This window comes from Saccopteryx leptura, chromosome 1, assembly GCF_036850995.1.
Source record: "Saccopteryx leptura isolate mSacLep1 chromosome 1, mSacLep1_pri_phased_curated, whole genome shotgun sequence".
NCBI lineage: Eukaryota > Metazoa > Chordata > Mammalia > Chiroptera > Emballonuridae > Saccopteryx > Saccopteryx leptura.
Window position 1 is genome coordinate 81,869,322 of NC_089503.1, and position 24,001 is coordinate 81,893,322.

Genomic DNA, 24,001 nt, shown 5'->3' on the forward strand with positions numbered 1-24,001 from the left:
TTAGGGCAGTGGTCCCTAACCCCCAGGCCAAGGACCGATACCAGTCTGTGGGCCATTTGGTACCGGTCCTCAGAGAAAGAATAAATAACATTAAACGTTGTCAGAATAACAAATTTAAATATAGCCTGAATAATGAGGACATGCTCGTTCCCCCTTTAACTTAGCCCAATAAATATCGTAAGTTTGACAATTATATTTAAAAATACCACAGTTTTTATGCCGGTCGCATAATTTTATTTTGTGCATTTATTCGTCCCACCCTAAAGGCCAGTCTGTAAAAATATTTTCTGACATTAAACCAGTCTGTGGCCCAAAAATGGTTGGGGACCACTGCATTAGGGAACTTGAACTTCACTTATCTTGCTGTTTTCCTTTTGCCAATAATCATTAGAAGATAGAATATTGGAAGAAAAAAGAAACCTTAAAAATCATATAGTGCACTATCTACTATTAGAGATCATAAAACACAAATATAGGCCCTGGCCGGTTGGCTCAGTGGTAGAGCGTCGGCCTGGCGTGCAGGAGTCCCATGTTTGATTCCCGGCCAGGGCACACAGGAGAGGCGCCCATCTGCTTCTCCACCACCCCCCTCTCCTTCCTCTCTGTCTCTCTCTTCCCTTCCTGCAGCCAAGGCTCCATTGGAGCAAAGTTGGCCCGGGCGCTGAGGATGGCTCCATGGCCTCTGCCTCAGGGGTTAGAATGGCTCTGATTGCAACAGAGCAATGCCCCAGATGGGCAGAGCATCTCCCCCTGGTGGGCATGCCAGGTGGATCCCGGTCAGGCGCATGTGGGAGTCTGTCTGACTGCCTCCCCGTTTCCAACTTCAGAAAAATACAAAAAACAAAAACAAAAACAAAACACAAAAAAACCACAAAACACAAATCTAGAAGATAACAAGGAATCCAAATAATCTTATGAATTAAAAACTTACTCAAATTGGCTGAATTACAAAATCTTAAAGTGGAGAAGGATGTTAAAGATAATGTAGGCTTGAATTTCCCAAACTGTGGAAATCAGTTATTCTAGGAGATGATAAGTATTTCATGAAAAGGAGCCTCACAATAAAACACGAATTTGGAAAATATTACATTGTAAATGGCTCTTTAAGATTTACATTAATACTACTTGAAAAGTCGTCCAGTTAAGTTAAACCCATTGTTTTCCAAACTTATTTAACAACTTCTTTTCTGGAACAACAATTAACATCCTGCCAGATAATGTTGTCATTTTAATACATGGGCAAAGGCCTAGAGATGTTTTAATGTTATTCATTATTTAGAACCACCTAATTATTGGAAAGACATATAAGTGTGAATAATTGAAACAAGAATAGCCTTTAGAAGTGGTAAGAAACAAGCTGATTATTTAACAAAGAAAAATGCCAATAATTTAGAAGATTATTCAACCTGCCTGAACATTGAAATTCTGAGAGGTCTCCCACTGCTCCCTGGTTCAAAACCAAATAAAACTGGATACCTTATACTGCTCTTTCCAACGACTTCTAGAGGATAAGCTCTCCAGACGAGGCTGAATGAAGCGGTTATCCAAATAATGAAGAGATGTCAACATGTCTTGTGCGTATGATTTTTTCCTGGTGCCATCTGTTTAGGAGAATAACAATAGAAAACCCCAATCACTTTGCTCTTGTAAAATAGTTAAATAAAAGAATATTTAAGGATTTCTTCCCATAGCTTTAGGTTGGTTGGTTAGGAACATTTTAAATTAAAATAAATTTTTAATGATGTAAAAAAAAAATCATTCCATCAGAGCATTAGGGAAAAGAAAGAGCTACCCAGGCCTTCTAACTGCTCCTTGAACATAACAGACTAACTCTTTCCTAAGGGTCTTTGCACTTGCTGTACTCTCTGCTAGATCCACGCATTGCTTCCTCCCTCACTGCAGGTTTCTATTCAAAAGTCACCCCTTTAGACACTGTGTCTGACCTACCTAATTTCGAGACTTTTCCTTATCTTTATCACTCTGGAGCTTCCTAGCCTGTTTGTTTTTTTTTTTCCCCCAGAAGAACTAATCACTGACTGAAATCCTATCATGTTATATATTGGTTTACTCATGGTCTGTCTCTCCCATTAGACTTGATATGAAGGCAGGAATTTCATGTCAGAGTCACTGCAACATCCTGAGCTCTCAACGCCTGGTCCTTAGTAGGCACTCAACAAATATTTGTTCAAGAATTGTGAATAAAATCTTATTTTTGCATTCAGGTAGATATTTAACACAACATATTTATAGTGTTTATTAAGTGCCAGACACTGTGCTAGAGGTAAGGGTTAGGTATATAAATAAATAGAAGGTATGTTTCTCTCACACTCTTGGAAGGGAGGAAGGCGAGTGTATACACATCAGTACCAGCACATGCTGGACAATGGCAGCACAAACGAGGAAGTGACAAACACGACTTGAGTGGGTGATAGCTAGCTTTAACAGTGGAAGTGATTTTACCCTTACCCACACAATCTAGGGTAAAAAGGGATTATATTCTAAGGAGGAATAGCATGAGCAAAGGCACAAAAGCTTAAAATAGCATATAACATTTGGGGAAATTCAAGGAGCTTAGACAGGTTGGGTCAACATATGAGTGCTGAAGTACCCTGCTGTTTTAAGACTGTGTGTCCTGTATCTTCAAATTCACTGTGAATTCTCTAAGAGCAGGGGACTGTCATATTTCTTTTTTACTTTCTACATTTCACAAATAATAATATATATAGTTATTTAAAAATTGGAAAAAAATTGTTATACTCATTAACTTACCATACAGAGTTTCCAGAAATGATTCATCTAAAGCATTGATCAGAAGAGCCTTCACAACTCTTTCAAAGTGAGTGTAGTGGTCACTAAAAGAATCTGAAATTAATTTTAAATATTAGAATCTGGTAGACAAAACAATTCCTGAATATAATAGGTTCATGTCTCAAAGTTAAGAAGGTTATAGTATAAGAAGAAGAAATTGCTTAATTATTCTAATTTTATAGCTGCCTCAGTGACTTCTCTAGTCATTGAACAAACCTCAATTTTCCAGATTTACTGGTTTCTAATCCAAAGTTTCTAGTTATTATTTCAAATAATCTTCACTTTCCAAACTTAAGGAAAATTAAGAGACATGTTGTAAAACAAGTCAAAATCATCTCCTGTGTCCCTAAGTTTAATTATCAACTTGATAATTAGAGACAGCAAGGAAAAAACTTCTATAGGTGGAGTATTCAACATGTACACCAAGCTTGTTATTCCTTTTCTCCAAAACATGTCACATACAAAATTAATTCCTACCCTAGCCAGAATCCCAACAGATATACAAATTCTATTTCCCTTTCTGCTGCCCCACATTTAGAAATTTCCACATCAATTTAGAAAACATGTCTACTCTTTCTCATATCAAGTACATAAGCCTACTTTCTCACTAACCCACTCTGGTGCATGGAATCATCTGTTTGACGAGATAGGCAATAATAAGAGAGAAGGTCCCTGCTATTTCCCATTGCTCTTGGATGACCCATTGCCCTTCCTTGACCCAAATGGTCATCATAGAACATTTGCTTTGCTCTGGTCATCTGTGAATACATATTAAAAGTAGCCTGAGTATTTCAGGAAAAATGGAAGATAGTTGGTAAGGGCTTAAAGTAAAAGGAAATATATTATTAGCATCCATGAGTGAATTTGGACTTTGCTTTCAGTTGAAATAAACCAAAGAAGGGATTTAACATGGAGAAACCTTTTAACTTATATTTTAGTTACTGAAAAGGCTGTATAACTCCTTTCTTAGAATTTAGGGGAAATTTTTAGTATGCGATATATTTCTTTTTTAAGAAAACACCTTATTGAGTACTAAAGTGAACAAAATAGTTAAAACTAAATGACAAAAGCAGACAATTTTCACTTTAGAGAGCTTTGACTAATTGAAATTACAAAAGAATTGATCATAGCCATTTATGAATATATTCTTTAAAATCATTAGAACATAACTAGAAAATGAAATACTTCAAAAGAATTCAACTTTGACTACACTTCAACCTCTGTAAATAACATTATAGTACTAGAAGATAATTTAATTTGTATGTGTTAAAATGCACTTATTTTTTACCTAGCACTTCTCAAATTGTATTAAGAAAAAACTGTTTTGAGAATATTAATAAATAAGTTGAGGAAAAAACCCAAATCCATCCCCTGTGCACCTAAATTTAACTATCAGATAAACTAAAATAAAATGTTTTACCTCACTGAATTTTTATTGGTCTTGAATGTGCTAATGTTATCTACTTTTGGAAACTGCTGCTCTATTTCAAAGACCCTGCAGTGTCTCTTTAGGATTGGACTAAAAGGGCAGACGATCATGATCATCTGGAGTTTCTTCCTAATCACAGAATCCCTCCCCTATCAATGTATATCATGAGCTCCTTCAGAATAGTCAGGATAAAGACCTTGATTTCATTGAGCTGGAGTGGATGGGTAGGTAGTGGTGGAATCTTACTCCTGGCATCTCAAATTTAAAAAAAAATGTATCGAGCAAGTTTATGCCAGGCATCATTTTACACACTTACATGCATTGCTTTATTTCTCACAAGCAGCTTACTAGGTACTATCATGACCCTTGGTTTATTTTTAGTTGAGGAAACAGATACGGAGAGGATGTAAAACCTCCCTAGGATCACACAGCTAGTATTAAAACCAAGGTTGGAAGCCAGGGACTCTGGACTCCAGATTTCATGCTACTATCTTCTAGGTAGATATTGTTTTGATACAATTATACTCAGAACATGAAATTTTAGACTTGGATGGAAAATTGGAGGAAATAAAATTCAAATATCTCATCTTAAAATTAATAAATATAACATAAGGATGAAATAACTTACACAAGGTCACACAACTAGATAGAAGCAGAGTCAGGATTAGAGCTCAGACCTCCTCCAGAACTTTATTCAGTGCTTTATTTCCTCTATTGGGTGGGGTTCTGTGGAATAGCTTAGGAATATTGTTTAAAACTTTCCTCCATAATTATAAAAAAAATTGCAAAAGGATACAGGAGAAAACCAACAATATTTGTGTTTATGCATAGGTTGATTTTTTCAAAGTAGTTAATTTCCTCACACCCAATCACTGGATAGTCTAGTCATTATGTTGATTTTCCATGCATCCTTTATCATGCATTAACTTCACATATATGCTAAGATTTTGTTTCCACACCATCTTCCTACTGATCTGGCTGTCATTCTCATGTCAGTACTACACTGCTTTACTTATTGCAATTTTGTGATAACTTTTTATTTCTGGTGGAGCAAGTCCATTTGATTTATTCTTTGTTTTCAAATTTTATTTATTCTCCTATATTTGTTCTTTCCAATGAACTTTAGGATTGTTTTGTAAAGTTAAATCCAAAAATTTCAGAAGAAATAACTTCTCATACTATTTATTACCTTCCAGATATATGCTGTCTCTCTTCTTTCCTTCACTGTTTTCATTTTTATTTCACAGCAAAGCCTGTTCTTGTACTTAGGAAGCTATGCTTTTCTTAAGATTAGGCCTAGGAACTTGATTGTTTGCTAGTGCAAGTAGAATGTTTCCTCATTATGCCATCTAAATCATTATTGACAGTATACAAGAAAACAAGTTTTTTTTTATTTAGTTTCTGTGGAGTTTTTTGAGAGAGACAGATACAGGGATAGGAAGGGAGATGAGAAGTATCAACTCATAGTTGTGGCACTATAGTTGTTCACCGATTGCTTCTCATACGTGCCTTAATGAAGGGGAGGGGCTCCAGCCGAGCCAGGAACCCCTTGCTCAAGCCAGCGACCTTGGGCTCAAGCCAGCGACCTTTGGGCTCAAGCCAGTGACCATGGGATCATGTTGATGATCCCACACTGAAGACAGCAACCCTGCATTCAAGCCTGCAACCTCGGAGTTTCAAACCTGGGACCTCAGCATCCCAGGTCAACGCTCTGTTCGCTGCACCATCAGTCAATTAAGTTTTACTATTTAATTGTGGTCATTTTTCTAAGATCCTTTACTAATTCTAAAATAGTAAGATTCTCTTAGATATTTGTAGGAAATGAGCTTCCCAGGACATTGCAGAACTACAGAGAGAGAGAGAGAGAGAGAGAGAGAGAGAGATAGATACTGTTCAGAAAATTCTCGGGACTGACTCAGCATTCTCCTCCTACTCTGAGGAGAATGTGGTCTTGCTACTGTTAAGTTTATGTTAAGAACAAGAGAATGTTTATAAATATTCTCTTAGGTAGAATTGTTGGTGTACTTTCTTCTGGAATGGAGATATAAGCCCAGTGGAAAAGGGCAGAGGCAGAACAAGAAACTGGCTGCTTTGTCTACTCTAACAGGTCACACCCTCATCCCTCATAGGGGAAAAAGAATATGAGAAAACCGTAAATATATGCTGCATCTACTTCTGCTCACAATGTAGTCACATCTTTTCTCTTAACTTGTGTATCTCTGGTTAAATAAATGAAAAACTTACAGCTTTTGTATACATATATAATCATATTATATTCAGTCTTTTCCTTTTCAACAGTTATATTTCTTGTTTTACTTTCATATTTTGTTACATTATTCAAAACACTAGAACAAAGTTATATTTTTGTCTCTTTATTACAGAGAGTATCTCTAGTGCTTCATTGTAAGTGTGTTGGCTATTGATTTAAAATATGGTTATGTAAAGGACATATCCTGATATTACTATTTTTTAATAGTTTAAAAATAGATGTAGACATTGAATTTTATCAATACCTTTTTAGAATCTATCAAATTATGGTATATATTTTTTCTCCTTTGATATATTGTTTCAATTATATGGCACTTAATATATTAAACCATTTTTATAGTTCTAAAAAGAATGGTTAGATAACATTTTCTTTATTTTTGTAATCAGAAAAGTATTTCCTTCACATGTCTATTTGCAAATCTATTTTCATCAACTCATTGGGATGTATGCCTCTTTAATCTGCATAGTGTGTTCAGCAACTCAGTACTTTCTCCTCACACCTTTAAATTCCCATCTCCACGTCTTCCCATCCAAAATATGGTATGCTTCTTAGTACATTCAAATCTTTTACACATCTCACTAAAGTTATGTCATTTTCTTCCTTTAGGTTTCCATGTTTTCTATTTCCCTCCCAGGAATGTGTGAAATAGGGTCTTCATTTCTATTCTTTTATGTGTTGTCTTCTCCCTCAGAATGGTTTCTTTTTCTTCTCTATACTAAAACTTCTTAAGTTTAACCTATCATTGATGAGATCTTATATACTGTTAATTCTGCTCTTTACCGCTTTCAATATAGATTTTACTTGATTTTATATTAATTTACTGGTGATTTATCTTTATCTTAGATAGCTCCCTTTCATCTCAAGTTGTTCTGTCCTTCTAATTTCCTAGTTCTTTTCCACAGATTGCAAAGCAAATGTTTCATACAATTTTCTTATTTCCTTTAGTAAAACACTTTTCACAGGCATTTTCTTCTTCTGAGTCTCAGGACAACATTACCTTTGCCTTTTGCAAAAATAGTTCACTGGTACTTCTTACTTATCCTGGAGTAAGAGGGAAAATTCTAGGATTTAATATTCAACATCAATAGTTGTGAGACTGTTCTTACGCATACTCTGTGATGCATTGGTAGAATGATTAAGTTAATGTTCACTCTTAGTCCACTTCCCAGTATTTTAGCAAGTATTTATGTAGCAAGGCACCAGAGATGTACTTCTATACTTGCACGTCTACTACTTGGTTCTCTGTCACTGAATATATGCGAGAGTACTGGGAAAATACTCTTTGGTACCCACAAATTTGAGGATTATTCCTATCTACTGGTATATACTTTTAGTGAGTGAACATTACAGATTTGAAATACAATGGAGCACTGTTATCCTATCCCTCTACTTTTTATCATGTCTTTTCTGGCAGTCTCACTGAATGTAAATATAAGGATTGGTGAGAAGGGATAAAGACTATGACTTTTTTCCAATGCTGCAACCATGCAGCAAGTGGGGAAACCATTCTGAGGTGGTACTGATGCTACAAAACAAGAGTTCCATATCCACCTCAAAACTCACTTATGCTACCGCTCAATCATTATGTTTTGCACATATTGGGTCTGAGGTGTCTGAAAGACACTCTGATGAAAATATTTAATAAGATGAAGGAAGGAAAATTGGGACATAGGCTTTGGAGAAATCTACAACGGACATAAAAGTTTGGGAATTTTCGCCTATAGATAGGGCTGAAGTTATGGAGAAGATTGGTTGAAGTATAAGCAAAACAAAGGCAGTTTGAGAATGAGACCTTGAGGAACATCAACACTTACATGACAAATGGAAAAAAAGGAAAGCAATACTATAAAAGGAAAGGCAAGTACGAGTGGTAGCACAGAAGCTAAAAAGAGACCTTTCTGAAAGTGAGAGTGGTCAATGGTTGGTGGCAAAGCACATAGCAATACCACGTTCACATATGAGAAATAAAGGGCATTTTGGCAACTAGGAAATTATCACTAACTTTAATGAAAGCAATTTCACTCGACTGATGGGTGCAAAGTATTGTACAATGCTTTGCAGTTACTGGAAATCTGAACTAAAAGATTTAGAATAGTGGATAATGGAACATACCAACTCAAGAAAGGAAAGGCACCGAAAATGGTTACAAGTTAAGGAAAGATAGCCTGTAGGGACAGAGCCAGAAGAACATATAATTAAGACTACACAAGATAGCCCTGTCCAGTTGGATCAGCAGTAGAGTGTTGGCCTGGCATGTGGAAGTTCCGTGTTTGACTCCTGGGCAGGGCACACAGGAGAAGCACCCATCTGCTTCTCCATCATTCCCTCTTTTTTCTATCTCTCTCTTCCCCTTCTACAGCCAAGGCTCCACTGAAGCAAAGTTGGCCCAGGTGCTGAGGATGGCTCCATGGTCTCAGCCTCAGGCACTAGAATGGCTCTGATTGCAGCAGAGCAATGCCCCGGAGGGGCTTGAGCATCGCCCCCTGCTGGGCATGCTGGGTGGATCCCGGTTGGGTGCATGCGGGAATCTGAGTCTGTCTGCCACACCCCCTTATCACTTCGGAAGAATACAAAAAAACCCAAAAACCCACAAATTAAAATATATTTCGTAAAAAATAGATCACATCTCCCTCTGACGTGGAGATGCTCAGTAGTAAAAGCACAAAGATCCTTGGTATTTACCTAAATGAGTTGAAAATGTATGTCCACAGAAAAATCTATACACAAATATTTATAGCAGCTTTATTCATAATTGCCAAAACTTGGAAACAATGTGTCCATCAACAGGTGAATGGATAAACAAATGTGGTACATCCATACAATGAAATATTATTCAGTGATAAAAAGAAATGAGTTATCATGCCACATTAAGACATGGAGGGAACTTAAATGCATATTATCAAGTGAAAGAAGCCAATCTGAAAAGGCCATATGCTGTGTGATTCCAACTATAACACTGGAGAAGATAAAACTATGGAGACATTAAAAATATCTGTGATTGTCAGGGGTTCAGGGGAGTGAGGAAAATGAGATTTTTAGGATAGTGAAACCATTGTGTATGATATTGTTATCGTGCATAAACTGTAATGTTACTATACACTTGTCAAAATCCATATAATGTATTACTCAGCCATAAAAAAAGAAATCTTGTCATTTGTGACAACCTGTATGAACCTAGAGAGTATTATGCTAAGTGAAATAATTCAGACCCAGAAAGACAAATATGTATGATTTCACTTACATGTGGAATCTAAAAAAATTACAAAAAAGAAACAAATGCACAAATACATAGAACAAACTGATCATTGCCAGATAGAAAGGGGGTTATAGGGATGAGTAAAAAAGGTGAAATGGATTAAGAAGAACAAATTTCCAGTTATAAAATAGTCACAGGGATGTAAGGTACAGCATTGAAAATGTAGTTGATAATATTGTATAAATTGTGTATGGTGTTAGAAGTGTACTAGACTTATTGTGGTGATCACTTTGCAAGTTATATAAATGTCTAATTCTTATGTCATACACCTGAAACTTATGTCAATTATAATTAAGCAATAAAAAATTTTAAATACCAAAAAAAAAAAAAATCCATAGGACGTATAACACAAACAGTGAGCTGAGATAAACTATGAACTACAGTTAAGAATACTGTATCAATACTGGCTCATTATACCACATGTACAACTAATGTAAGATGTTAACAACAGGGATATTGTGTGTGACAGAAGTTATAGAGGAACTTTTTGCTCAACTTCTCAGTAAATATAGAATGGCCCTTAAAAGAACAAAAGCAAGCACAGAGATGTAGAACAGAGAAAGAAATAAAATAGTTACTACATGCTGGACTTTTATTTTCACTAGTTAGCAGAAGTATGAGTGGGTACCTCTCAGCAAAGGTGCTATCACATTCTCTATATGGGATACACATCCAGAATGATGGGATACCTCATAACTGAATTTCCCTGAGATTCAAATATCCAGGTGGCAGATGAACCAATGCCTATTGATCTAATAGTCATTAGCTAGATCCCTATCACTGGCATCTCTATAACTGCTGAATTTCTTGAAACTTGATGCATACCTCAATCTTCTATTTTATCAAATATCATGAGTTCGAAATTGAACCATTACACATTTAGTTTTTGCCCTTATAAAAAATTTTTGAAAGAATGCATTCTTTAATATAAAAAAAAGTATATATCCAACAGCCTGTTTTTACCAGTTGTAAAACATCACAAAAACAATCTTTGAATTTAGGTACAATTATAGGAATCAGAATAATACATACCCTGAATTTTTAGGGTCCAATTATTAATTTTCATTAAGCACATGAAAATATAAAAACTTCTCATTTCCTATCTCTGAAAGGTTTTAATGAGTGACACTTCAAGTCCTGATAAACCAGTAGCTCTACAAACCAGTGGTCTGTAGATCCCTGTGAATGCCCAGGTCCATTTGTGATCTGTGAGGGTGAAACAGTAACACTAAGATAATCATTTGCTGTTTTCACTGTTAAGATTTTCACTGATGGTGCAAAAGTTACTATGGGTAAGGCAACTGGTCCCCTAACATGGCAGTCGCACCAGACTACTAGGAATTATTGTAGTCATCACTGCTATTCACTCAGTAAAAAAACCCTATTTTCACATAAGTATATCCTTAATGAAGTGGTAAAAATTATTAATTTTATTAAATCTGGAGTCTTGAATATTCACCTTTTTAGCATACAATGGATTGAAATGGAACGAATGCATAATACTTATGCTGCATACCAAAGTATGGTCAATCATACTTTGAGAAAAACTGAGCTGGGAACTGAAAAAGCCTCAATTATCATGAATGCCATGTTTATTTGAAAGAACTGACAAACTAGTTATTCTGGCATAACAAATATTTTCTCAAAAAATAAAAAAACACAAAGGGAATGTGTCATTTCAAGTATTTATGTTTTTGTTGTCAAAGACCAAAAAACCCCAGGTTTTTAAGTAGAAAGTAGAGTTCTGAAAAATTTGAATCTGTTACTGTGAACTTGATAGCTTCCCCAACCTAAAGAATTTTCTGATGAGATTGGTGGTTAATATTAACAAATGTGATTTTAAAATACTGTATCATAAAATGTGTCAATATTTGGAAGATCCATATAATCCAGAGAACCAATACTTTACAAATGACCAATGCATGATGTTACAAAATCATGGATGGGTAAAATGAGATCCACTCAAAGTGCAAGATGGACCAATGGGTTGTAATGTAAATTAGTACTAAAGTTTCATTTATATGGTTTCAGATCCCATACTGCAAATATCCTTTAAGAAACTATCACTTGTCTAATCATTGTGTTGTGTCAAATGAGAATATCCACAATTACTCTGAAAATATTCTTCCCTTTTTCAGCTATTTGTGTGAAGCAAGACTGTTTCTATTCATTTGAACAAAAACATCACAAGGGACTGAACACAAAAGCAGATATAAGAACCCAACTGTCTTGCCTTCTATTAATCTGGTCGTTAAACATATTTATTAAAATGTAAAACAATGTCATTTTTCTCATTTTGGGGGGACAATATAGTTATTTTTCATAAAAATGCTTTTATATTTATGTTTAATGAGTTTAATATATTTTTAAGTGAAATAATAAATATATTTTAAATTTGTATTTCTACAATGTAAATATTAACAGCTATAACCCACAGAAACAAAAGTTTTTTTTGGGTCTCAATAATTTTTAAGAGTATAAAGGATTCCTAAAACCACTAGAATAAGCTATTGTCAGACTGACAAAGTTATCTAAAAATTTGTCACAGTTTCTAATAGATTTAGAATATGACAGTAACAGGTTGATTTCATACTTAATATAAACATCATGATTAGGACAGTCATAAAACATTTTCTTGGTATTTAACTTACAAAGCGAATTCTGTTTTACTAATTTCAGTTGTGATGTAGTCAATTTTTCTCCTTGCTGGCTTTTATTCTCTTCATCACCCTCCTCATCTTGTACTACAAAATCATCAATAATATAATCATCTCCATCTTCATCAGATTCATAATCCTCTTCTTCTCCCTCCTCTTCCTCCTCCTCCTCATTTTCATCACTGCTTGGGCAGGATTCCTTTTCACAGTCCTAATTAAATTAAAACATAATCCCTTCAGTAAACTGTACCTTTAAAATAGTATGGTTGTAAAATTAAGAGATTAAATCTGAAACAAACAAAAAATGACCCATAAAAATTAATTTTATATTTTAAGGTTAAAGAAAATCTTGTCATATTAAACATTGAAATTTGAAATTAGGAAGAAGATAATATACCTTGGTAAGTGATGTAAAATGTTTAAAATAGACATTAAGATTATAAGTAGAAAAACAGGAAAGACCATACAAAACAGTCTTTCAATTTTAAAAGAATTATGTACTGCAGCTCATGATAAAATTATATATTAGATACAATACTGCAATCAAATGTATTCATGGATACTTCATTAAAATTAAATTCTAGAATTATTGAGAAACAGGACAGAGTCAGCCTTTTCATTTTTATAAAAATTAAGTAAAAATTTAAAAACAGTAACAAAACCAAAATATAACACACCTCAAAATCTCTACTACTATTGCGTCTCTGACGAGATCTTTGTTTTGAGAGTTCTTTCAGTTTCTGGAGTTTTTCTTGCCTTCTTGCAGCTAAAGTTTTTTCAGGTTGTCTTTGCTCTATCTCCGCCGAAGAACCTTCATCTTCAACCACTCTACGTGGACGTTTAACACCTACTTTTCTAACTAGGATATCACTACCATCACTCTCATCGCTGTCATACATCACAGAGGACTTCCTTGTTCTTTTCCCTCGCTTAATGTGTTCTTCTTCTAAATCCTCCTCTGTCATTTGTTCAGTGTGTTTGTTGAGGTCATCACCCTCTTGACTTGAATGCTTTTCATGATCTGTTAAGTCAATACTACTATGACTGGTTTTGTTCTTTTCTTCTTCATATGTGGAACTGTTGTCAGTGTTAATGAGATGCTCACAGTTGTTTCCTTCATTTTCAACTTTAACTAATTTGAGCTCTCTTTCATTTTCTGGCTTGTTATTAGCAAGCTCTTCATCACTGTCAACACTTTGATCACTATCAAGCTCTTCATCACTATCGAGGTCTTCATCACTATCAAGGTCTTCATCACTATCAATGTCTTCATCACTATCAAGTAATTGTGAGACACTATTTCTTTTAGTCCGTCTCCAATCAACTCGCGATTTCTGTTCACGCTCTTGAGTTCTAGAATTTTTCCTTGTTTCATGTCTTCTAACATGTATCATTTTCACTTAAGTTTCTACAAAATAAAGTTATTAGAAATATAGTAACGATAACCAGATTATAACAGTGAATGCATTTATGGTACAAACTATTTTTATTTGGCATTATAAAATGGTCCCTGAAGGTAACATCACATGAAATATCTGAGTGAAGATAGGAGAACAGTTATTCAATGAATAATTTATTTAACATCTATGAAATCATTATATGAATATCTATTCTGAATTATGCTGTTTTGCTGAGACACAAAGAAAAATCATGGTCCTGTGCTTCAGAACATTATTATCCACATGTAAAACTAAAACACAGAAACATATAATAATTAAGAAAAATGCAAGGAAGTATTAATTTAGTACCAAGTGAATAATAAAAATAACTGATAAAAGTGTAACAATGTAGAAAGACCATAATAGCAAGTGCTTCACTGAAGATTTTATTAAACAGATACGGTACAATTGAGTTCTAAAGGACTGACTATATTTGAACAAAGAATGAAAGACAAAAAGTGATTTTAGGCAGATAAAAATGGTAAGGTTGAAACTTTGGCACTGAAAAAGAACATATTAAGTTTAGTAAATAAGCAATACCTATTACTACTATATAAGTTTCACACCAAAAAGGTTATGAAAAAAAGGCTTTATGCTAGAAAAAAGATACAAATATAGAAAAGTAGGGTGGGATTACCACAATGATTTAACCTGTAAGCAAAGAAGAATTCTGAACAGAGAAATGACATGATCATTCAATTTATATGAAGAAAGTTATAAAGTCATAATTGACATAAAAAAATAGTGGTGCAAAGGTGAAAGATAACCCATCCACTAAGATTGCAGCCTCTATATAATTTAGTAAAATAGCAATGGCTTTAAATCACTCAAAGTTAAAGATACAATAGAATTCAAGAGAAAACTTACTAACAATCCAATAATGTAGTCAGGCAAAAAAAAAAAAAAGCGAAAAAGTTTTATGGCAAAGCAGAGCATGGTACTGGGAAAGGAAAACAAATGCTTTAAGATTCTGATTCAGAAAAGGATGAAATCCATTAAAATTACAAGTATATAGTAAAGGAACACTTAGAGACAAGATACATACTTCTGTGGTTGCTAAGGAAATTAGAAATATCAAAATGTAATGAGATTGACTTCATAATATGTACACATATAGGAGCTTATGTATTCAACTGTGTGCTATCTCTTTCAAAGAGATCAACTTATGAGGCTAATTATTCCAATATTTCCACCATGGCACAGAATATTCCTGAAGATTTCCTAAAAACCATAGTATCAAAAATATGTATATGTATATGAAATTAATCACACTTTTTTTTAATCTCAAAGAGTGGTTTTAAGTAGTGACTTTATTTATCTCATTTATAAGAGACTGTGTGAGTAGCTTGCAGAAATTAAATCCAATTTTAAAAGATGAAGATTTAATTACCATTGAAGATATTTTTTAAATGTACTACAAACTTGGAAGTTAATTAAAAAAAAAAATTTTTTTTTGAGCAATGACAGTATTACTGAACCAAGTTTATGGCTTCCCAAAATGATTACTTTGGGGGAAATGGGGTGGGAATAATAACAATTCATTTCATTGTACAAATTCTGGTATGTTTATAAAGTAATGAGACTACTTCTGAAATGGTAATAACTCATATAAAATCAGAACAGTGGTTAAGATTACATACCAGAAATCATAGTGTAGACAGAAGTCCAACCTTATTACAGTAACTGCTACAAGATACATTCAGTACTGTAACAGCAATTTAACAAATTCTAGTAAATAGACCAAACAATCTGCTTTTGACATTACACTTGGGTTGTATCTTATAGAAGGCTTATAAAATATAAAAATCAGCAAAGAATAAAATTGTGTGTAGTCAAAATTACCCTTTAAAAAAAATTACTCTTTAAAGTTGTTTGTTTTTTTGTACACCATACTGCTTCAAAATATGTCTACTCAGATTCTGGTCCATGTTTTTAACAGATTAGTTTTTTCTTTTTATTAAGCATCAGATAAATTAGGCAGTTTACATTTTAAAGCCATGCAGTACAAAGAAGTACTTTTTAAGCACATATAGTTGAATTTGCATAAACTAAGTCATGTATGTGCTTTACACTGTACTGAGAAGGCAAGGCTTTCTAATAAATCTGAACTGGGAGAAATAAAAATATCATAAAAAAATGGCAAATATGGCTTCAGTAGATACACTGAAGATGGACAAATACGGACAGTGGGAATATTAAAGTGAAAGATCTTATTGGTAAAAAAAAGCAGTTTCATATACACTAGATGAGTATCTTACAAAACTATATATACACCACACTCGAAGATAGTTACTTATATCAACAAGTAATTCTTACAACAGCGGTAAAAATGATTAAGAATGTCGCACTATAAAAATACCAGTGACTACACAAGTTGAGCTATTTAAAAAATAACCCTATCTATACAGTAATATTTCAATGCATTTTCATATGTATTTTTACCTTGACAATATCCTAAAAGGTACTAACTATGTTTATAAAAATCAAAGTCAAGGACATAATATTTAAATGACTTACTGAAGATCATACGCCTTGTTAGAGGAGGGATTAGAAACCAGGTCTCCTGATTTCTGGTCCAGTGCGACACAGTGCTGCCAATATTATATTTATACAAAGTAATAAAAATTACACTTTTAAAAAGTCAATATTTTATGTCTTATTCATGCTAAATTTTAGCTTCAAAAGATAATTACTAAAAATATAGTATTTTAAAGTTTGCAAACATGCTTCTTTAATTATGTAAATTAATTCTAATGCACGAGTTAGGCCAGAACTTCTGAAAATTAGTTTCTAATAGGAAAGAAAATATGTTCTAGACTTCCCTCTACCATCTTATTGATTATACTGACAGCAAAATTAAAGGGATTCCCTATTAGGTCAAAAAGTAAAAATTTTTAAAAAAGCCAGTTTCTGATGAGAAAAAAATTGTTTTGAAAAAATTTCAGTGTTGCATGTTTGAGGAGACACGACACCTTTTATTTCATTAAAATCGAGTTTTATTTGGCCAAGGGTCTCTCTTTCATATTTCAACATAACCACTGATATCAATAATGTCAATTCTTTCCCTGAAATAAGATAACTGGAATATGGTTGGATCCTCCTTTAAAAATTGTGGATACTTCTACTACGTTAGCTGGGGTGGTGGGGGTGGTGGGGGTGGTGGGGTGGTGGTGGTGTTAAAGGAATGATGATAGAGGGAAATGGGAGTGAACTGAACCTGAGAAAAAGAAGGAGGTAAAGAAAGGTAGGTTGATAGGTAAGACATTTCTTGGTCGTTAAATCCTTACAAATGGATGTAGTTTCCATATACACTGAGTATACACTCAACTTCTTGAAATAAGAATAAAACTTTCTAATGATACCTTACCTGTAGACAAGGAAAAAAAAGACTTCAAACGGAAAGCATTAAGTGAATGAAGACAATATTATCACACCTTTGTGCTTCTTGGTTAGTAACATGTAAGACGTACATACAGAGCTATGCTGATAGTCAAAGAATATAAAGGTGATAATCCATATTGCTCGTGCTCTTTCTCTAACACGGTAACTATACAACTAATAAGGGGTACTTTAATGCCACTTGCATTTCTCATAAAAAGAAATATACTCTCTTGTAGACTTTGAGGTTAATTAATCCTCAAGAAAGGATGCATTCCTAGAGAATCACCTACATGCCCTATAAACCATGTAGGTGGCAGTTTACACTTTAAGATTTGAAGTACAGTGAAACCCTGGCAATTACTTGAAATTCCACCAGGAGGAATACAATCCTATTTGTAGAACATTATCCCTCCTTAATGTTTGCTTTTATATGACAGTTCAGAGGGGAAACCTTACTAAGCCAAAGAAACAGTTACTTCATGTACTGTACGTGCCAACATAAGCACGGAGCTGTGGTGTTACGAGAAGAAATCAACAACAGGGGTGTCTGCTCCCAAGGAGCTCACAATCTGATGAAATTGCTGTGGATATCAATCTGAGGCAGACTAATACATGATTTAGGGGCCCCAGTGAATAAACTGATCATCGTTCTTCCACTGGCTGGGAAAATGGGCAGCACACGACAGAACATCAAATAGGAAATGAAACATACAAACAGGAAAGACGATTTCCCCCCACTTATCGCGGTCCAATACACAATTTCGCAGAGTGAATTCTGCCAGTGTGGCGTCCTGGACAACTATAGCATTCATTAAAATCTCTAACACTGAAGGTGGTTCGCTAAATTCAACAGGGATGACTGGCAGAAGGAGGAACAGGTTCTTTTGGGAGCAAACACCAGTCATTTTCAGGATTACAAACCTGGCTCTCAGGTGGGCGCAGGTACCGGCGCTGACGCCGCCAGTCAGCTACTCTGCCTCGGAGAGAGAGGAGCACCGCAGCTAGGGAAGAGGACCTTACAACCCTCCTCGATGACGTGCGCTGGACGACACAAACCCCTCACCCTAGAGGAGCTCCACACGCAGAAAACAAACATGGGTCGGGCGGGAAGAGCCAAAAACCCGCGAAACCACCACTCGAGTTCCTAGTATCAGCCCCGCCCATCCCCGACCGCGGAACTTGCACCCCGCCCACTGCAGCGCATCCCCGCGAGTAGAGGATGCGCCCAGGGCTGTTCCGCCCACCCCGAGAGCACCCGCGGGAATTTTTCTCCTGGCCCGCCCGCAAGCACGGCTTCCCCGCCCTTCTCGTAAATCATTAGCAGCTGAAGCGCGAGCCAGTCCCGGCCCTGAGCTGGCCCGCGCCGCCCCGGCGTCCTCACCTTTCCAAGCGCCCCCGCCTCTGCCTCCGCCTACGCCTCCGCCCCTGGCACTCTCGAGACCGACGACACTCCTCCTGGTTCCGGGGATCAGGGGAAGTCCCGCCTCTGGGAGGGGCCAGGGGCGGGGCCCGGAGGCGGGCGGGGGCGTCTTCCGGGAGCGTGCGCAGGGGGTGGAGCGGCTGCCGAGCGTTAGTCAGGGAGTGCTGTGGGCTCACGGTTCCAACTGAGGTGGGCAGCGGGGCCCCGCGGGCTGTGAGGGGTCGGGAAGACTGTCGGGGCCAGGTCCAGCGCGGGGAAGTGGGCTTGCGGTGGCAAGGGCTGGCCGCCGGGGAAGGAATCTAAACAAGCGTCCCCCTGGGGACCAGAGTCAGTTCCCCGCTCCATGGCTCTTCCGCTCTCTGCTGTAACTTTGGGGTGTGGCGGGGCTTAGTGACGGGCGCCTCCCGGGAGCTGGGCGCGAAGGAGGTTTGTGGTCACGGCGGGGTTGTAGGTTTTCCCGCGACCACCGGGGGTATAAAACAGATGTTGGTAATCCGGATTATCCGCGGTGACTCGGGGCCTCCTCTGCTGCCCATCTAACTTAAAGGCCTATTCCCACAAACTTCCTTCCCTCTCACCTTCCTCTGCTGTCTCTTTGCCAGCCGAGCCCAGCCTGGGACGGCCGAGGCCACCCGGTTCCTGCTGAGGTGGGAAGACTGCGTCTGTCACACGGTGTTAGAGTGTGTGGGACAGAAGAATTGTGTGGACTGCTTCACTGTGAGCTCGGGGAGAGCCCCAGAACCTCACCATGTCCGGGAAACGGAAGCGAGTGGTGTTAACTATTAAAGATAAGCTTGACATAATAAAGAAGCTCGAAGACGGAGGTTCTTCCAAACAACTGGCAGTTATTTATGGAATTGGTGAGACAACAGTTCGGGATATAAGAAAAAATAAGGAAAAGATTATAACGTATGCAAGCAGTTCTGACTCCACAAGTCTTCTGGCGAAGAGGAAATCAATGAAGCCATCCATGTATGAAGAGCTGGACAGAGCAATGCTGGAATGGTTCAACCAGCAAAGAGCAAAAGGGAATCCTGTATCCGGACCCATTTGTGCGAAACGGGCAGAGTTCTTCTTTTATGCTTTGGGGATGGATGGTGATTTTAACCCCTCTGCGGGTTGGTTAACTCGTTTTAAGCAGCGACACAGCATCAGAGAAATAAACATTAGAAATGAAAAATTAAATGGAGATGAGACGGCTGTGGAAGATTTTTGTAACAACTTTCGAGACTTTATTGAACGAGAGAATCTGCAGCCTGAACAAATCTACAATGCAGATGAAACAGGACTCTTTTGGAAATGCCTACCTTCCAGGACTTCAGTAATCAAAGGGAAATGTACTGTCTCTGGGCACAAGTCAATTGAAGAAAGAGTCACTATCATGTGTTGTGCCAATGCAACAGGTTTACACAAACTTAAACTTTGTGTTGTGGGGAAAGCAAAGAAACCTCGCTCCTTTAAGTCCACTGACACCTCAAACCTGCCGGTTTCATATTTCAGCCAGAAAGGTGCATGGATGGATCTTTCCATTTTTCGACAGTGGTTTGACAAGATCTTTGTGCCACAAGTTAGAGAGCACTTAAGATCCAAAGGCCTGCAGGAAAAGGCTGTGCTCTTGTTGGATAACTCACCAACACATCCAAATGAAAATGTCCTTAGGTCAGATGATGGTCAAATATTTGCTAAATATTTACCACCTAATGTGGCTTCATTGATTCAGCCCTCAGACCAGGGTGTCATAGCAACCATGAAGAGAAACTATCGTGCAGGTCTTCTCCAGAACAACTTGGAAGAAGGTAATGACCTCAAGTCATTCTGGAAAAAGCTAACTCTGCTAGATGCACTTTATGAAGTAGCTATGGCATGGAATTTGGTTAAGCCAGTTACCATTAGCAGAGCATGGAAGAAGATTCTCCCTACCATAGAGGAGAAAGAAGGCTTGGACTTTGATGAAGAAGACATTTCACTGGCTACGGTGGCCACCATTTTGCAACACACAAAAGGACTGGAAAATGTGACAACTGAGAACATTGAAAAGTGGCTTGAAGTGGATAGTACTGAACCAGGTTATGAAGTATTAACTGACAGTGAAATCATCAGAAGAGCACAAGGCCAGACAGATGAATCCAGTGAAAATGAGGAGGAGGAAATAGAACTGATTCCAGAGAAGCATATCAATCATGCAGCTGCTCTCCAGTGGACTGAAAATTTATTGGATTATCTAGAACAACAAGGTGATATGATTCTGCCTGATAGATTGGTGATACGTAAACTTCGAGCCACCATCAGGAATAAACAGAAGATGACCAACTCAAGTCAATAATGGCATTTCAATGTTACTGTTTTGATGATTGTAACTCTTAACGTCTTTGCAATAATGGCTTTATTTTGCGTGTATGTGTTCTGAATTCTCAGACACAGGTCTATGAAATACAGATATAGAAATATATCTGAAGTGATTTGAGGATTATGTGTTTTGCATCATCCGTGTCTCTTGTCTCTTTGCTTACACAGATAATCTGAAGCTGATTGTGTGAATATAAATTACATGTACACGTTTTCACTTTTGTAGATCTTTAATTATGCCTTCTATAACAGTGGCATTCCCTAAATTTTCTAGCAAAAGTTACAGATAATGAACAGATTGAGCATTTTTCTGAAATCATGTTTGATTTATAAGCACTTCCACAGTAATATTTTCTTGTGTTAGCCCTCTTAAATGGTTGTCTGTTTTGTGTATCTATATGCCAAAAGAATGAGGAAATAACTATATTGTTAGATTTCAGGGAGATCTATAATTCAAAGTGAAGTGTAATAATGAGAAGGAACCTGATCTATGAATTACAAATATAACTTAAAAATCATACTTCTGTTACATTTGTTTAAATAGCAAAAGGGGGAGATTTTTCTAGAAATGGAAGTAAATACAGTACAGGAAGTGATTGCTAAGTTAGAAAACTTTGAAAGCAGATATATAAAAGATTCTAATCTATTTGTAGAAAACAAAGTTGAAATTTTGGGGTGCTTTAAGTTATTTATTCAAAGGGAATAAGGCTTTTAATTGGGTCTTTTTATAAAGAATTGGGTAACAGTATAGGTTTATTATTTATTCATCTAATTATAGATAAGTTTTGTAATGTTATATGAACTCCCACTTTATATGTGGGGGAACATCTTGGGGATTTGAAAGTTATATTTTTTATTGTATACTTGATATTGTGTGTAATTTGAAAAAATGTCATACCTTTTATTTCATATAAAAATAAATTTTTATTGTTTATAATAAGCCATAGGTCATGACCTGCTTTATGAAGAAAGCAAAAATACAAGATTCTTTGAAATTTCTTCTTTTATTATTTTGACACTTATAAACATTCAAATTCTAGAATTTGAAAATTTTGATAAATTTGCATAGCAAATTTAGTATGTTTATTCAAGATATGAAAAGATTTTACCTCTGAAAATTTGTGATTTAAAAGCAAAATGTCTCTATAATGTTTTGGCCCTAAATTCAGTGATTTTTTAAAGGTATAACTTTATCATTGAAATACTTTGCAATTTATAGTGCCTTTCTTAGAATTCTAAAACCTAAAAAAGATTTTTTGCTTTCATGATTTCTGTTATCTACATGATATATGTCTAGATTTTTTAAAAGATATATATGTGATGAGAATTTTAAAAGTATATGTTGCATGAATTGTTTCAGTGCCCAGAGGAAAATAACATCGGAAGTTAACAGATATTGAATCAAGTAATTACACCTTCTATAAATCAATTGTATGTAAATGGATTTTTCATTTTTCTAAAATGAAAATATGTACTAAAAAGCTTCTTGGAATTTCTGTCTGGATTTGCTCAGTTTTTAAAATTAACATTGTCAGTGAAATTCTGCTATATATTGCCACCTAGTGGTTAATTAACATTACTGTTAAGCTGTGTGGTTTTAAATTTTAATATCTAGTAAAAGGTTCACTGTTTTGTGGTCATTGTGAATCTTGTGACTCTTCTCCCACCTGTGAGAATGTGCTTTCTTTAATTTACAGCTAGCTATTTGTTCTTTTTTGAAGCTGCCAACACTGACAGGCTAACAGTACTGTTTTGGACCTTTCTACCCTTAAACAATTGTAAAGCTGCCAATTACTGAATACCATGTTATAATTCTAAGCAATGCCCTTATGTAATCCTAAAATTGTGAATTAAGTGGAAATACTGATGATATGTTTACACTCTTAATCACTGAAGATCACCTCTTGTCTATAGGTAAGAATTTAAACCCAGGTATTGACAACAAAGCCTGCACTTTTATTATCCACCTGGGGCTAACTTGTTAACCATTTCAAATCTTCAGCATTTATTCCTTACTGCCACTCTCCACTACCTGCCAGTTAACTAATTTACCTAACTCTTTTTTAGTGCACTTACGGCAACAATTACCTTTCCTTTCCCCTTTTGTGAGATTAGTCTTCCTATTTACTTTGTAGCTCAGTGAGAATCCTTTCTCACTTCCAAATTAAAACCCATCACTGGGGAAAAGTTCATGCAAACGCTGATTCAGGAGGCAATCTCAAAGAGTTGGCACAGTACAGTACTAACATGAAAATCTTGCTAGACCAAAAAGATTAGAACCCATTATTATTACCAAAAGCACATGAGCTTGTATACATTCAGATCCATAGTGCTCAAAGGGAAAATAAAAGCCCCCAAATAACATGTTATGTGGAAGAAAATAAAGGTTAGGTTCCAATTAGGTGGCTAAAGAAGGAAAAAAATTCAAGAGGAATGTTGCTTGCAGTGAGGTTCATTTTGTAATGATGTGCATTTCAGCATTCTAGCCTTGGGCTTACTAGTATGTGCTGCTCATTCATAGATGGTCCCTGTAATCTCCTGTTTTTTCCCCTCTCTCACTTATGGAATGTTACCAAGTCAGTGCCAAGCTAAATATGTTTGTTCAGTAGTTGTGACTGTTTAATGGATGATGTCAGAAGATGTTTGTGTACTATCTCTGCCCCCAAGACATAAATTCTTGGTTTCAAATTCCTATTCTCTTACTGTGCCACCAGTTTCTACTTTCTTTTTATTTCTCCACTAAGTAATTAAACATAGATTTATGCTTTCCAATCAGTCTTGCCAAGTTTCTCCATCAATGAGCCTTGGTACATCTCAGAAAACCAACTGTACATTACAAGGTTTCTTTATACCCGCACTCCTAATAGCCAAGAATTCTGTAAGAGTAGTTTAACCTGCAGGGGTTCATACAGGAAATTAGGAACTTGCTTTTTATGAGAGATTTGAGTCTTCTGGGGATAGATGGGTGAGGGAAGTAGAATTCTTTGCCAGGTTTA

General features: G+C 36.1%; 2 protein-coding genes across 3 annotated transcripts in view; one reads left to right on the forward strand and one right to left on the reverse strand.

The window, feature by feature from the left end:
- CCDC82 (coiled-coil domain containing 82) overlaps positions 1–18,703 on the reverse strand; it is a 33,622-nt gene extending 14,919 nt beyond the window's left edge. Inside the window, exons 1-5 of one of the 2 annotated variants that reach the window (XM_066371123.1) lie at positions 18,621–18,703; positions 13,097–13,827; positions 12,414–12,630; positions 2,770–2,862; positions 1,477–1,601 (exon numbers count right to left, since the gene is read on the reverse strand). In XM_066371123.1, the coding sequence (XP_066227220.1) occupies positions 1,477–1,601; positions 2,770–2,862; positions 12,414–12,630; positions 13,097–13,813 (1,152 nt within the window). In that variant the 5' untranslated portion in view covers positions 13,814–13,827; positions 18,621–18,703. Of the gene's footprint in view, positions 1–1,476; positions 1,602–2,769; positions 2,863–12,413; positions 12,631–13,096; positions 13,828–18,160; positions 18,478–18,620 lie in introns of those variants that run through there. The other variant, XM_066371114.1, reaches the window with a different exon arrangement.
- Positions 18,704–18,772: 69 nt separating this feature from the next.
- On the forward strand, positions 18,773–23,777 carry JRKL (JRK like). The gene is made up of 2 exons (XM_066371150.1): positions 18,773–18,848; positions 19,262–23,777. The coding sequence occupies exon 2, from the start codon at positions 19,408–19,410 to the stop codon at positions 20,980–20,982; it is 1,575 nt and encodes a 524-aa protein (XP_066227247.1). The 5' UTR covers positions 18,773–18,848; positions 19,262–19,407; the 3' UTR covers positions 20,983–23,777.
- Positions 23,778–24,001: the final 224 nt, after the last annotated feature.